At 38.8% G+C, this 13,171-nt stretch overlaps 1 protein-coding gene across 4 annotated transcripts in view; it reads right to left on the reverse strand.

Annotated features, from left to right (window-relative positions):
• LOC120545756 (sarcosine dehydrogenase, mitochondrial-like) overlaps positions 1 to 13,171 on the reverse strand; it is a 40,911-nt gene that overhangs the window by 17,946 nt on the left and 9,794 nt on the right. For all 4 annotated transcript variants that reach the window (XM_039780322.1, XM_039780320.1, XM_039780321.1 and 1 more), the window contains 5 exons: positions 12,599 to 12,703; positions 8,671 to 8,800; positions 7,694 to 7,780; positions 4,176 to 4,266; positions 3,783 to 3,924 (listed from right to left, as the gene is read on the reverse strand). In XM_039780322.1, coding sequence (XP_039636256.1) covers positions 3,783 to 3,924; positions 4,176 to 4,266; positions 7,694 to 7,780; positions 8,671 to 8,800; positions 12,599 to 12,703 — 555 coding nt within the window. The remainder of the gene's footprint in view (positions 1 to 3,782; positions 3,925 to 4,175; positions 4,267 to 7,693; positions 7,781 to 8,670; positions 8,801 to 12,598; positions 12,704 to 13,171) is intronic.

Genomic DNA, 13,171 nt, shown 5'->3' on the forward strand with positions numbered 1-13,171 from the left:
GTTATTTTATGTACATCAATTGCTTACTGTAGCACATGCCTCATCAAAGACCACCAGGATGTGCTGATCAAGAGGGTGAATGTGATAAAACTGCTTTTCTGGAGAGTTGATGCAGATAGTGGCGTACCAATTGCCTGGGTGTGGTCTTTAGAAAAGAAATGCGCAGGTGTTTTGACATGGATTATACATCACAGCTGTGTTGTGGATTTTTAAACGTAAGAGTAATAAATTGATTTTGACAGTGGTATTTGCATTACGCTATAAAGTAGTGCTCATGGTTTTTCTTTTTCGCTGATTTTTTTATCTGTTCTTTTATCTGTATTATTCATAGGCAGCCCAAACTTTGTAAGGTGGAAGACAAACATGTCAATATGACTGAACCATTACAAGTTTGTACGGCATGCCCTAGATTTGGGAAAGAAAGTGTGAAAAGACTGACATTAAGGGTAGCATAAACTTTGAGCAAAATCTAAGAGGGTGCAGCAACTGTGTTCCTGGATTTTGTACTTTAAAAAGGGATATTTTTAAGTAGTTTTTAATGTTCTTATCAACATGGGAGTGGACAAATAGGCTTGCTTTATGACTGCAACAATAAAACAATGACAAATACTATCTAGAATATTCTCCAGAATAATCTTAAAAAGGTACTGTATGCTCAAAAATATGCTGAAAGCATAATATGGCAAACTCAAGCCCATCAAGCAACAACAGATGGGCATATTGACCTGAATGTAACTTTACTTGGTAATATAAACACAATGTAGTGTCCTACGTTACACTTGTAAAGGTTAACTAAATATAAAAAAATTTTAAGCAGCTCAACACATTACAATGCACCTGGTGCTTTACAGTATTGACACATTGTACAAGTACATTGTCAGCTAAATGTAACAATGTGATTGTGTTTATACCTCATATGTGGGAAAATAAAAGCTCTCAAAAACATCCCGTTCTATTAAAAGGAGAATTCCGGTCGATTTCAACACGTAGCTCTGTTGTTTGTAAATTTGGAGTGCTGTCAGCAACGAGAAAAAGGAAAACAATTGGTGTTGCCTACACCGTGTTATCCTCCTGCTAGCGTTAGTACCCAGGAGGCTGAAACCAGGCAAGGTTTTGTCAAAGATTTGTCATTACAAGTGGCTACCCATGTGAAGGGATTCTTTCCGAGTGAACACAGTGAATCTGATATTTTATAAGTGCTGTAGTACAACTAGCAGGAGACAAGTTATAATTGAGTTAAGTTTGGAGACACTACCTTATTTAATCAATATTTTTTTTTGTTTACGCTTAAAACTAACGCTAGCAGGAGGATAACACGGTGTAGGAAACACCGATTGTTTTTGTTTTTCTCGCTACTGACAGCACTACCAATTTACAAACAGAGCTAAGAGTTGAAATCGACCGGAATTCTCCTTTAAGTGGGATCACAACAGGGAGATACAAAAAAAATATTATATCAAAAATTAAAACAAACAATAAATAAAGTGTGAGAGAAACTGTGGCTCTCTGGCTACTTGCAGAAAGTATGGCGCACACGTCGGAGAAATGACTCTCCCCTATCTTCATAACAGTCAAAGCATGTGACCGAAGTTCCCACTGTCACAAATCACAGAACGTGTGTGCGTTAATCGCGCCTTAAAAAAAATTGTGCCGTTAAAAAGGAATTAGTGTTAGCTCATTATCGCGTTTGATTTTAACTCATTTTCACGTGAGCTGTTAATTATGCATAGTAAGTCCCTTCAAGTATTGATGTATTTGCATTTTTTTAAATATATTGTCTAACTGCGTGTCAATCACTGGTCATGCATTCATTCACCCTTGTGGGGGGGAGGGGCTTAGGAGACCGTTTTGGCCTTTAGCGGAGAGGGGAGATGGACTGAGAAATTGTCGGACCTTCACAATCCTACATACAGTACTTTTGAAAAGGTAAATGAAGTCTGAAACAGGAAAGCAAGGCTAAGTGGCTCATTAATGCATAAAATATGGGGGCAGGGCCCATTAAGCGTTTGTGTCGGAGAAAGGAAGCTGAAAGACATCCGAGACCAGGCTGCGGAGCTAAGTGTATCATTTAAAGTCATGTTGGCAAGGATTGCATTAATAAGCTGCTGCTGGGGATAAGTTATTCTGCTAACTGCAGTCTGCCTGATCCTGAATCAGCTTTTTACCTCCAGATCTGAGCAGAAAAGACATGAGGTGACAGAGAGAGGGAGACCGGGAGATAAACACACTGTAAGTACTGAGAGAGATGATGTCAGAGTATCACCAGTACTTCAAGACAAGCTTGGCAAAATATTCAATGACAGACATGAAAGCACACATTGTTCTATATTCCTATTTGATTTGTAGCATCAGCAACTGAAGTGAACTCAATTCTATATCTACTCCGCACATTCATGCACACATAAATATTGATGCCTTCCCAGCCTGGGGTTTCAGCAGCACATTTTATATAATGATTTCACCACATTACTGTCTCAATTATCCAATCAGATGCTGCTGTTACAGAGGTCAGCAGAGATAAATAAATAGCAGCACCTCTTTTTCTCTCACACAAAATACAGATTGGAACAAAGGCCGTGGCAACCACAGGAAGAAAGAGAGGGAGAAACAGACATTAAGTATGAATAGTATAAATAGAAGAGGAAATTGTGTTGGCGAAGGATGTAAAAAAAAAAAGAATACCAGATGAGAGACATGAGTTAACGCCGTGTGTAGCTGCATGAAAAAATAAGATCGGAATGAGAAGGTGAGGAGAATAACGAGAAAAGAAGTGACTCATACAACCTCTAAAAATATAGGAAGTGATCAAAGATGACTGGTCAGGTTGTATGGCAGTAGAGATGCTCCTGTGACTGAGAGAGGTGAACTGGTTTCATCTTTGTTAGGAAACCTTGTCAATATGGGTCCAGAAGGTTTCCCACTCAACTATGTTCAAGCCAAAAGGTGTCTGTCTGTCTAAATCCTGAGAGATACACACATACACTTCCTACAGGTTTTCACAAAAAGTAAAAGCCCTGCTTGCCTAACTGAAAGGGATTGAACAGAGCCAAGATTATGCTTAGTATTTATCAGATCGAGAAAAAATATATACTGTATGTACTGTTGTTGTGTGTGTATTTAGGATGGCAAACAAAAACAAGAAAACAGCATTTTTTGAGTTATTGTGTCGGTTAGTATAAAACGTTATAAAATTAATTATCTGTTCATAGTTGATTGCATTCCTTTTTACCATTTGTTATGATTAACATTTTTATTCTTTTTTTAAAAACGAAACATACAACTCACAAAATGAGCACATCACCTCCCCGTCTGACCCCCCCACTCGCCATCACCACCTCCCTATACAGTTTAGTTCTTTCCCTTCCTTGATCATCATCCAGTGTAATACTCAGATCCCTTTCCCATGTCTTCTTGAGGGCTATCCAGGCTCCTTCCCTCAGGTTCTGCATAAGCATAAAATAATACCCAGAAGCCTCATGACCTTTTCCATATTTCAACAACACCTTATCATAACATTCTGGTGCCTTCCGGGCTGAAGAACTGGATCCATTTTACCATTTATTAAGTTGTTAGATGTAAATAGGAGAAAAAATAAATACAAAAATGATTGTTTGGCTATTTGAACCTGTGGTGCCTCGACTACAACGGCTCATCAAACCACAGTTGAAAGGAGAGTGACTAACTCACACAAGAGAGACGCACATTGGGGTTGTTTCCTTGAACTCCTTTAAAAGAAAAAAGAAAAAGAAAAAAAAAAAAACACTGTTAAACTGCTCATCTACCTGATGGAAAGGGTCCTTCCTCATGTTTCGGCTGGCCAGCGGCTCATCAAAGGGGAACACCACAGAGTAGTTTTTAGCATACGACTCATGGCTCCTCTCTCTGATCCAACGTGTGTTGTCTGTCAGCGAGTTATGGAAACGCCTGAGACAGCAGGGAGAGGAATTCAAAAGATTAATGCTCATTAAAAGTCACAATCATTCAGACTTCATTAAAACTTTATTATTCTGGTTCCTGCTGCCCTTTGATAAAATGCCAAACGGAAACTAAAAACCGTGTTCTGCTTTTTAGAGCGGCAGCACTATACCTTTGAAACTTCCTGTGATCAAATTCACCGCTCAAATACTTTTGTGTTTCACCTCTGTATGTTATATTACAGTATTAGTGTGATGTACCTTATGTCGTAACCATACATATCCTTTTCAGGGCGACCATGTATGATCCAGTGAGCCAGCTCTCTACCACAACCACCTCCCAGCATCATGCCTGATAAAAACACACAGAAAAAGAGAAAGGATAACGCAGATATTGTTACGAACACAACTCATAAATCACATTAAACAATTAAATCAAGTTTGATAATCAATAAATCGCTTAACTCATTTATTAAGCAAAAATACTACATTTGCTTGTCCATTGTTCTTAAATGTGAGGTTTTGGTTATCATCTATCTTTACATAGTATTCTAAATTGAATACCTTTGGTTTTGGTTTAACGTTTATTTTCATTATTGATAAATCAGTATTGCAAATTCCCAGAGCACAAAGTCACATCACTATTTTGGAATGATGATCAAACTGTCACCCTGCACTTCTGACATTATATGAATGAAAGGTTTCAGAGATTAATCAAAGGAAAATAACTAAGAAATTGATCGTTAATGAAAATTATTGTTAGTCGCAGAACAAAAAGTTTGTATCCTATTTGTCAGATTACTGGGTCAGTTGTACAGGCGCAATAGTTGGTAAATAATTGGGGAAAATCTGAACCAAAAAAAAGGACCTCTCTTCCCTTCTCGCTCACCGAAAGGAAGACTGAGTACATCTCATTATTTGGAGAAGAGAAGAGTTTCTGTCCTCTGCGACAGCCTTTGTATGTCATATGACCATAGAGTCATGACAGTACAGAGGACTGTGCCCCTGAGCAATCTGACCTCATCAGCTGCACCCAACGGCTGCAGCATTCAGGTTGTTTTTGTTTAACCAGACTACCAAAAAAAACACTGACAATTCAATTTTGTATCCATCTGGTCCCAAACCTGCTGGGACAATAAGCTGCTCCCTTTTAGCAACCCCCTTCTTGTGTTTTGTTGCTGCTAATTTGCATACATCCTGTGTGTGTGTGTGTGTTGTGTGTGTGCGTATAAACACTCTTGCATGTGTTGCGAGCACAACATCAACATGCAGCAACGCGATCAGTGTGTCCTTGCAATCCTTCCTTCATCCCTCCATATCTCACAGCATGCACTCTCTCCTCCAATCTCTCACCACTTCACTCATCTGCAGACACTTTCACTCCGGGCCAAGCCTGGGTGGATGTTGAAATGGATGGATGGATAGATGGATAGATGGATGGATGGATGGATGGGAGCAAGGGTAGAGAGATAGACAAGCTTAAGGATTCTTTAAGCCTACCATCACCACCTCTATCCTCCACTGAAAAACATCTGTAAGGGCTCCCGTTGCTATTTGCATCACTGACTCTATCCTTGCAAAAAGCATCATGCCACTGAACCCAATGGTTTTCTCAGCCTAATTGTGAACTGCCTTAAATACAGGCAATTGTTTGTACCTTATAATGCGATTAAAAGAAAACTCTTGACATAATACTGGCAAGTGCTCAGTATTGGGATTATTAGCAACATGGTGATACAGCCAAGAGATGCAGCAGTTAAAATCAATTAAAGAACCATAATCACAATAAGTAAATGCACTCAAAGTTCAGCATGATGATTTTGACACTAAGAATAAGTAACTTTAGGTTGCTAGGCAACAAATTCAACTTCTACAATTAAGCAGAGTTACCTGTTGCTTGCAAACCAAAATGAACTCCACCAAGTAAAACAAAACAACTTGAGGCTTAAAAAGTTACCGAGCACTCAGTGATGTTTTTTTTTAACATGAATGTGTGGACTCTGACCCTGTGGTTTCTGAATTATCCCACTTGTCTTGCACTTCCTTGGGTCAAATGAGCTGTGTGAGTTCAAGCGTGTGTATGGGATTTTGTGTGATGGAGTGAAATGGACAGAGAAGTTTTCCCTTGCCAAAGGGACGAAAAGGCAGGGGAAGAAGGGAAAAGAGGACGGCATTGTGGCGATTATCAAGGTTTTGCTTCGATAAAAACTAGGATGTTATGTTTTGTTTGTGTGTGTATGCTAAGTGCAAGTGTGTGTGCCAGGCAAGAGAAAGGCATTTGGAATATCCTTGCTGTGCATGGCTGGTGGAATATATTTAATTATGTTACTGGTGTTATTGGTGACACCGTGCCCATTTCAATGAGCTTGGTCCCAGCACATTTTGACACATCAAAACTAGAGGACGAGGGGACAATATTTTATCCACCTCCATTCAGATAGCAATTACACACAGAATTTATTTTTTATTTTTTTGCAAAGTAGAAGAAAAATAAAATTTACAAGGTGGGTTAAAAAGGGCTGAAGCATTATTTTCATTAACATTATTTATCTGTCCATAATGGTTTTGATTAATCAATCTATAAATGACAGAAAATAGTAAAAGAAATTCGTTAAAATTTCCAAAAGCCCAAGGTCAGGTCAATCACTGGTTTTGTCTGACCAACAGTCAAACTCTACAAACTCAAAGACATATAAATTACAATGATTTACAGCCAGCAAACCTTCACATTAGAGACACTGGAACCAGCGTATATTTGGCTTTTTAAAAAAAGGACTTAAACGACAAATCATTAAATCAAAATTGTTGCTGATTAACTTTTATTAATAGACGTATTGCTTAATCCCCTAATATTGTAAAATCATACGCAATACAGGTCTAATGAATAAGGTATAAATCAACAGCTCAGGGACAGCAGTGTGTGAGCTCTTTTTAACCTGACAATGGATAACAAGATACTAATCTGACCTCTGATCAGGCTGATGGACAGAATGAGTGTATCATAATAAGTGATTGAAGAATAAGAGAGCAAGTGAGGAGGTGCTCAAGAATAGCAAGGGTCAATCAGCAGTTTGCATCCAACGTACAAAAACTAAACTTCTGCAGCAAAAACCAACAGAGCAGGAAGGTCTGTGTGTTCTGTCTGAGCGTTAAAACCACTGTATGCTCGATCATTAGAGCTCCACCTCTCTGCCCCTTCCAACCTCTTGTCTTGTCATAAGAACTTTAGAGATCGACCCTGTGGTCTTTCACTCCTATGCAGAAAAAAGCTTTATCTCAACCATCTGTTAATGCTGATGGCGATTACTTTACCCTTTACGCTCCCTCTTTCTATGTTTTTCAGATCGCTGAGACACTCGCATCCCTCCCAGTCTAATGTCAAAAGGTAAGCTCATCTATGAGTGAAGTAATGGAGGGAATTTGCATTTTAGAGTGTCCACACAGATTGGCTAAGGCTTGTTCAAAGTATGGGTAGAAACACTCTTCAGCTATTTCTCCTTGCTTGTTTTCTTCCAGCTTATCATGCCATCTACTGAAGATTGCTTTGACCTTTCTAGCGCTATCATTCCATGGTTCCCTCGAGGGAAAGCTCTACACCATGAAGTATCTGAAAGCATACAACTGGGAGGGATATGCATCGTTTGTTTAAAGATGTTTACGCTCTGACCTTAGATACCTTCTACACTCTGTGTCATCTTTATGCACTCATCGTTTTTCTCCTTTCCTTTTTTTTTTTTTTTAAAGTCTCCCCCTGTTCTTCCCATCCCTGCAGCACTTACCGGCACTGTTGAAGCCACAGCCCAGGTAGAAACCTCTGACCTCTGGGGCTTCTCCCATCAGCGGCTTGTGGTCGGCTGTGAAGGATTCTGCAAACAGACAGTCACACCAACTTTTTAGATAAAAGCGTCAACAAATGTAAGCTAGACAAACTTACCACAGATGCTCAGTGTGGTAACTTATCATGTAAAAACAACGAGTGAAACAAGTCACGGCCGAGGAGATGCTTTGCAGCAACTCTGTTGAAATCCTCATTTTTATCTCCATTTAATCAGAGCTTCCTCTCCCTCTGAGCTCCGTCTTTCTTGACATTGCGTTTTTTTCCCCATCATAATTTGTTTCCATTTCTTACATTCTGTTTTTTTCTGCCATTCTCTACATTGCAGTTGTTCTTTCTTTACATCTGTACTTTCTCTCTTTTCATCTCTATTAACCTCTCCAATTCTACTTTTCTCACATTTCTTTCTGTCTCTCTGATTTCCCTTCTCTTTTTCTTCCTCTTACTCTGGTCATTCATCTCTACATGTGTGTGTATTTGTGTATATGTTTTTCAGGAGTCCCTTGTTTCACTTATTTCTCTCCAAACAGCTGCACCACACTAGGATGATGAAAAATCAATTTCAATACTGTAACACAGCAACAGACTGGCTCACTCAACCACTTGGACAACCTGATATTGCCTGGACGGGAAGTCAGGCTTGAGCTAATCAAACTATCTCCTTTACAAACATGAGTTTGTATTCATGAGTGAATGCAGTATTGGAGCAAAGCATATGATATTTCACAGACAGATACATTTCACTTTTAGAGTAGAATGTGTCCAATTTAAGAAGTGTCATGAAAGTTGCTTGTTCCCTGCTGTAATGCATAATGTTATAAAACATTTTCAAGAAGGGCTTGCAGGATTTTCATAAAAATGTATACTTCTGTCGAACTGGTGTGTGTGTGCGCATGGGAGTGTTTGTGGGTTTGTGTGTACCTGGTCCACAGACAGTGGACTTAATGCCAGTCTGCTCCAGAACAGGAACTCTGTTGATTGCACCTTCAATATGTTGCATGAATACATCCCAGTCCAGGTCAAACAGGCTAAAGGCAAACTTATCAGACACCTAGGAAGAAGAAAAAACACAGCAGAAATGTATGAGAGGACTTGGTTTTCTAATACTGGCAAAAAAAAGTGTGCCATTTTTAACAGTGGCTGTTTTCAGCTTTTGCACATTTAGTTTTATGTTCCAAATACATTACGTATTCTGCTGCAAGAACACATTGATCTTGGTAGACAGGTGCCCTTACAAGGGGCAGATCTCCCATTTAAAAAAAAAATGAAAGGAAGAATTGAGGGAAATTGCAAGTCCCCACAAAGTAGGACTAAAAATGTATAATTTACAGAATGCTTGTGTAGAAAATTGTGCATTTATACATTGTTGATTTTTGACGGATGAATTCCAGGATTATTTTAAAAACCTGGCCACTCGGTGGCAGCAAAAACAAGCTGTGAACACAACTCTGACAGATCATCGATACGACAAACTTGTTAGCAAATGGTTGCTTATTTACACATTCAGCAGTAATAAAGCATAATTCAATTGGATTCAATATAAATCAGATAGTCATCTTTAAGCTCTGCTTTTAATCTCTACCAACTGCTGAGGGAAAATTCTCTGTAAATTCATCACAACGAGCCACCCTTTTCACATTATTTCACACTGTCACTGTGTGTGTCACACGGATTATGGCCACTTAAAAAACTATATAAACTTAGGAAAAAAAGAAACTGCCTTTTTTCAGAAAGCACAGCTGATCGTCCTCACAGTGGCAGACCACGTGTAACAACACCTGCATAGGATCGGTACATCCGAATATTACACCTGCGGGACAGGTACAGGATGGCAACAACAACCGCAATAACTGGCCAGTCTGGTGCAGTACATGAGGAAGAGATGCAATGCAGTACTTAATGCAGCTGGTGGCCACACCAGATACTAAGGGCTACTTCTGATTTTGACCCCCGCCTTTGTTCAGGGACACATTATTCCATTTTTGTTAGTCACATGTCTGTGAAAATTGTTCAGTTGATGTCTTAGTTGTTAAATCTTTTAATGTTCATGCAAATATTTGCATACGTTAAGTTTGCTTAAAATATAAAAGCAGTTGAAAGTGACAGGACGTTTCTTTTTTTGCCGAGTATATAAATACTAAAAATACTCAGCTCTGACTGTTTTGTTCGTATTTCCCCACAAAATGAATCTACACTACTGAAGTGGATCGTTGGATGATCGATGTTGGTGCACCACCTCGAAGCCAATGGCATCAAGGCTGATATGCTCTCCTTTTCTTTCCTTATCCCTGTTGACAAGAACACTGTGACTTCAGCGTGTAGACTGCCAACTGTGTGAGTAAGTCACACACACTGCAGCCAAAGCACAATCCTGTAGCATCTGTTGAATCGATTCTCTTACCAGGGAATCAACATCTGTCAAATCCCTCTCAGTTCCCTGTCCAAGTATTAATTTGCTCCCATCTGGACCTCTGCAACTCCCTCCTTCTCTGCCGGGCCAAAATGGAGCCTTTAGCTCCTACAGCCTATGCCGTTCAGAAAATTCTCCCCTCCTACACTAATCTGACTGACTCAGGGTGCACAAATTGAGAAGTCCAGCACGCCAGCTTGTGCTCTGTGCAGCAATTTTATAATGCATTTCTCCCTCTACTGATCTGGTCATCCCCTCCACTTGAACTTCTGCTCCTCATTGTCTCTTACTTTAAGAGGGTGAAGGCATTCTCTCCTGAGTCACTGCAGACATATCACGGTGAATAACAGCATCAACTTACAGCCTAAAATGTTAAATATGTTAAATATAAGTGATTCTGGTTTCTTTAAGTGCTCCCAAGTGCTGAGGGAGGAAAAAGTTCATATGGCTTTACCATTAGCCTCAGTGATGACACTTTCAGTTTTGATTAAGACTTGAATGTCACAGGAAAGTGTGAGCTGACGATAGCTTCTTTCATGTGAACAAAGAGCGAACTGCATTATTTCCAAGCACTGACACTCAACTGGAGTATCTGAGGAGCAGTGTTCTTTGTCCTAGACACCTCACTAGACTCTCAATCCCTCCCAAGCCAGTCGATCCTGCGCATCTTCACTTAGTAGGCATCCTCTATTCTCTCCACTAATTCTCCTTTCTGTATCTCCTCTTTATTCCTCTATTCGCCTCAAGACATCAAAGCATCGCTCAGCTGCAGAACGAGAACAAAAGAAGCTGCTTCTGCACAAAGAAATCCTCTAAAATGTAAAAATCACTGAGGAGTCTGTAGACAGGCAGCCAGCCGGAAAGACAGAAAGTCATGAAGTCAGTATTATTAGTGTCATGAAAATATCCTGTCTGGAGCATTTCACAAAAACTCAGACTTAATATTGTTCTATTCTTGACAGTTTTTGAGGTTGATAACTCTATGAAAGACTAAGAGATATATTTTTAAAAACAAAACTTGTTTTAAGTCTTTGCTTATGAATGACACGGGTCAAGGACTGCATTACATTGTAAGAACACAGATTTAAATTAATAAATCAACCAGGAATGCATGAACAGTGACAAGTTATAAGTGTAGAACACCAGCACAGGGAAAGGCAAAGATGCCTGCCCCCAAACCTGCCAGCCTACTTAACAAACTGCTCTGAGAGTACACATCCATTAAGACGATCTTTTTAATTATAATTTTACAAAGCTCAAAAAAAACGCCAAGATGTTACGCCTTTTGAAAATAATTGCACAAAAAACAGGCCGTTTTAAGATTTTTTTCATGTCAGTCTTTTACAGAAATGCTTCGGTTTTTATGCTCCAATAAAAGCAATTTGCCCAGTAGTGGAGATAAGAATATAAGGTTTGTGGGTGGTGCTAAAAGGACGGCTATGAGGTCATTAAAATCAATGAGTCTATCTCCTTTGATTAGCATATCATACGCTCCAATCTGCCTATTAGAAATTAGATATTCACCATGCATGACAACACAAAATATTTTTTGATAGCTTAACTTAATTAATCTGTTTTTCTATAAAAACCCTTTTTATTGAAAAACCAAACTTTTCAAAAGCAAACCGATACTGAGCCTCGCCCACAGTAACGACCAAAAAACACTGAATCCACTAGACCTGTCAGTGTGGAAAAACATAAATTTATTTATTTTATGCATCTCCTTCTATTCAGTGTGACAACCTTGCTTCAATGCACTAATAGATACAGTGTATACAGTACACCGTTTGTTGCATGACTTGCAATGTTGCTTGCAATTCGCAACAAAAAGTTTGACATTTTGGGAAATACGCTTATCGCTTTCTTGTGGCGAGTTGGATGAGATTAGTGATCTTGTGTCCAGCACACAACTCCCCCCATAAACCACAATTTGTCATTGCTACATTTCTCTTCATGTACAAGGTTAACAAACAACATAAGTCAGCTTTGAAATATATGGTAATGGTAGGCATATAGTTTTTACCTTGGAACAGAGCCAGGCTAGCGCTTTCCCCCACCTCTAAGCTAACAACACATCCTGAGTCCGGCTCCACAAAACTTGGGAAAATACGCTTATTTGCTTTTTTGCCAAGAGTTAGATAGGAAGTTTAGTAAAACTTGTGTTTCTCAAGTTTGTACTCTAAATATGAAGCTAGAACCAGACGCTAGTTAGCTTCGAGCAAAGACTGGAAAAAGAGATTGAGGTCAAACTGACAGAGAATGAGAAGTATATAAACAGAATTAAACTTTATTCAGCTTAATTGTAATATTAGACAGATGTGTGTCATCAATCTCACTCACGCACTTTGACAGTCAATATGTAAGGTTTCAGAGTTTCAAGTCTTAAAGCCATCAACATAGAATGAGATGGTTAATCATTCAGATAATATTCAAGCTTACCTCATCCCAGAAGATGGGGTTGTGTTCATAACCCCCCACAGACAGGGCGTCACCTTGGAGGCGCAGGTACACTGATGCATCATGGTCCCTGACATTTGGCATGTTCTGCAAAAGAGTGAAGATTAAAGTGGAAGTATTCAAAACACAAAATTAGTCTAAACTCATTGTGTTTCAGTGACAAAATGATCAGATTCATATTAATATTAAGCTAAGAAATTAATTACTTTGTTTGATTGGCAGCTAGAACTGTAACATCTTCATCCATAATAACAAGACACAAAGAAAAGCAAGTCGATACCAATATATTTGAAGCTGTGCCAGCAAATGCTTGTTTTTGTTTTGTTTACTAGATAATGGACTGACATTATAATAAAACTTAAAAAAAGGTTTTTAAATAAAAATAATCTTGGTTGATTTTATGTTAATCTGTTCTAACTAACTGACTACTAATTTCGGCATAACTTCACAAGTAAAACAAAACAAATAAAATGGGGAAGATTTGCCAAAACAAATTAAAAAGCAAATTTTTTCCTTTACTTCACCCAGATTCTCACATAGTATTTACTGCTTTTT

The sequence above is a fragment of the Perca fluviatilis genome, chromosome 17 (assembly GCF_010015445.1).
Source record: "Perca fluviatilis chromosome 17, GENO_Pfluv_1.0, whole genome shotgun sequence".
Taxonomy (NCBI): domain Eukaryota; kingdom Metazoa; phylum Chordata; class Actinopteri; order Perciformes; family Percidae; genus Perca; species Perca fluviatilis.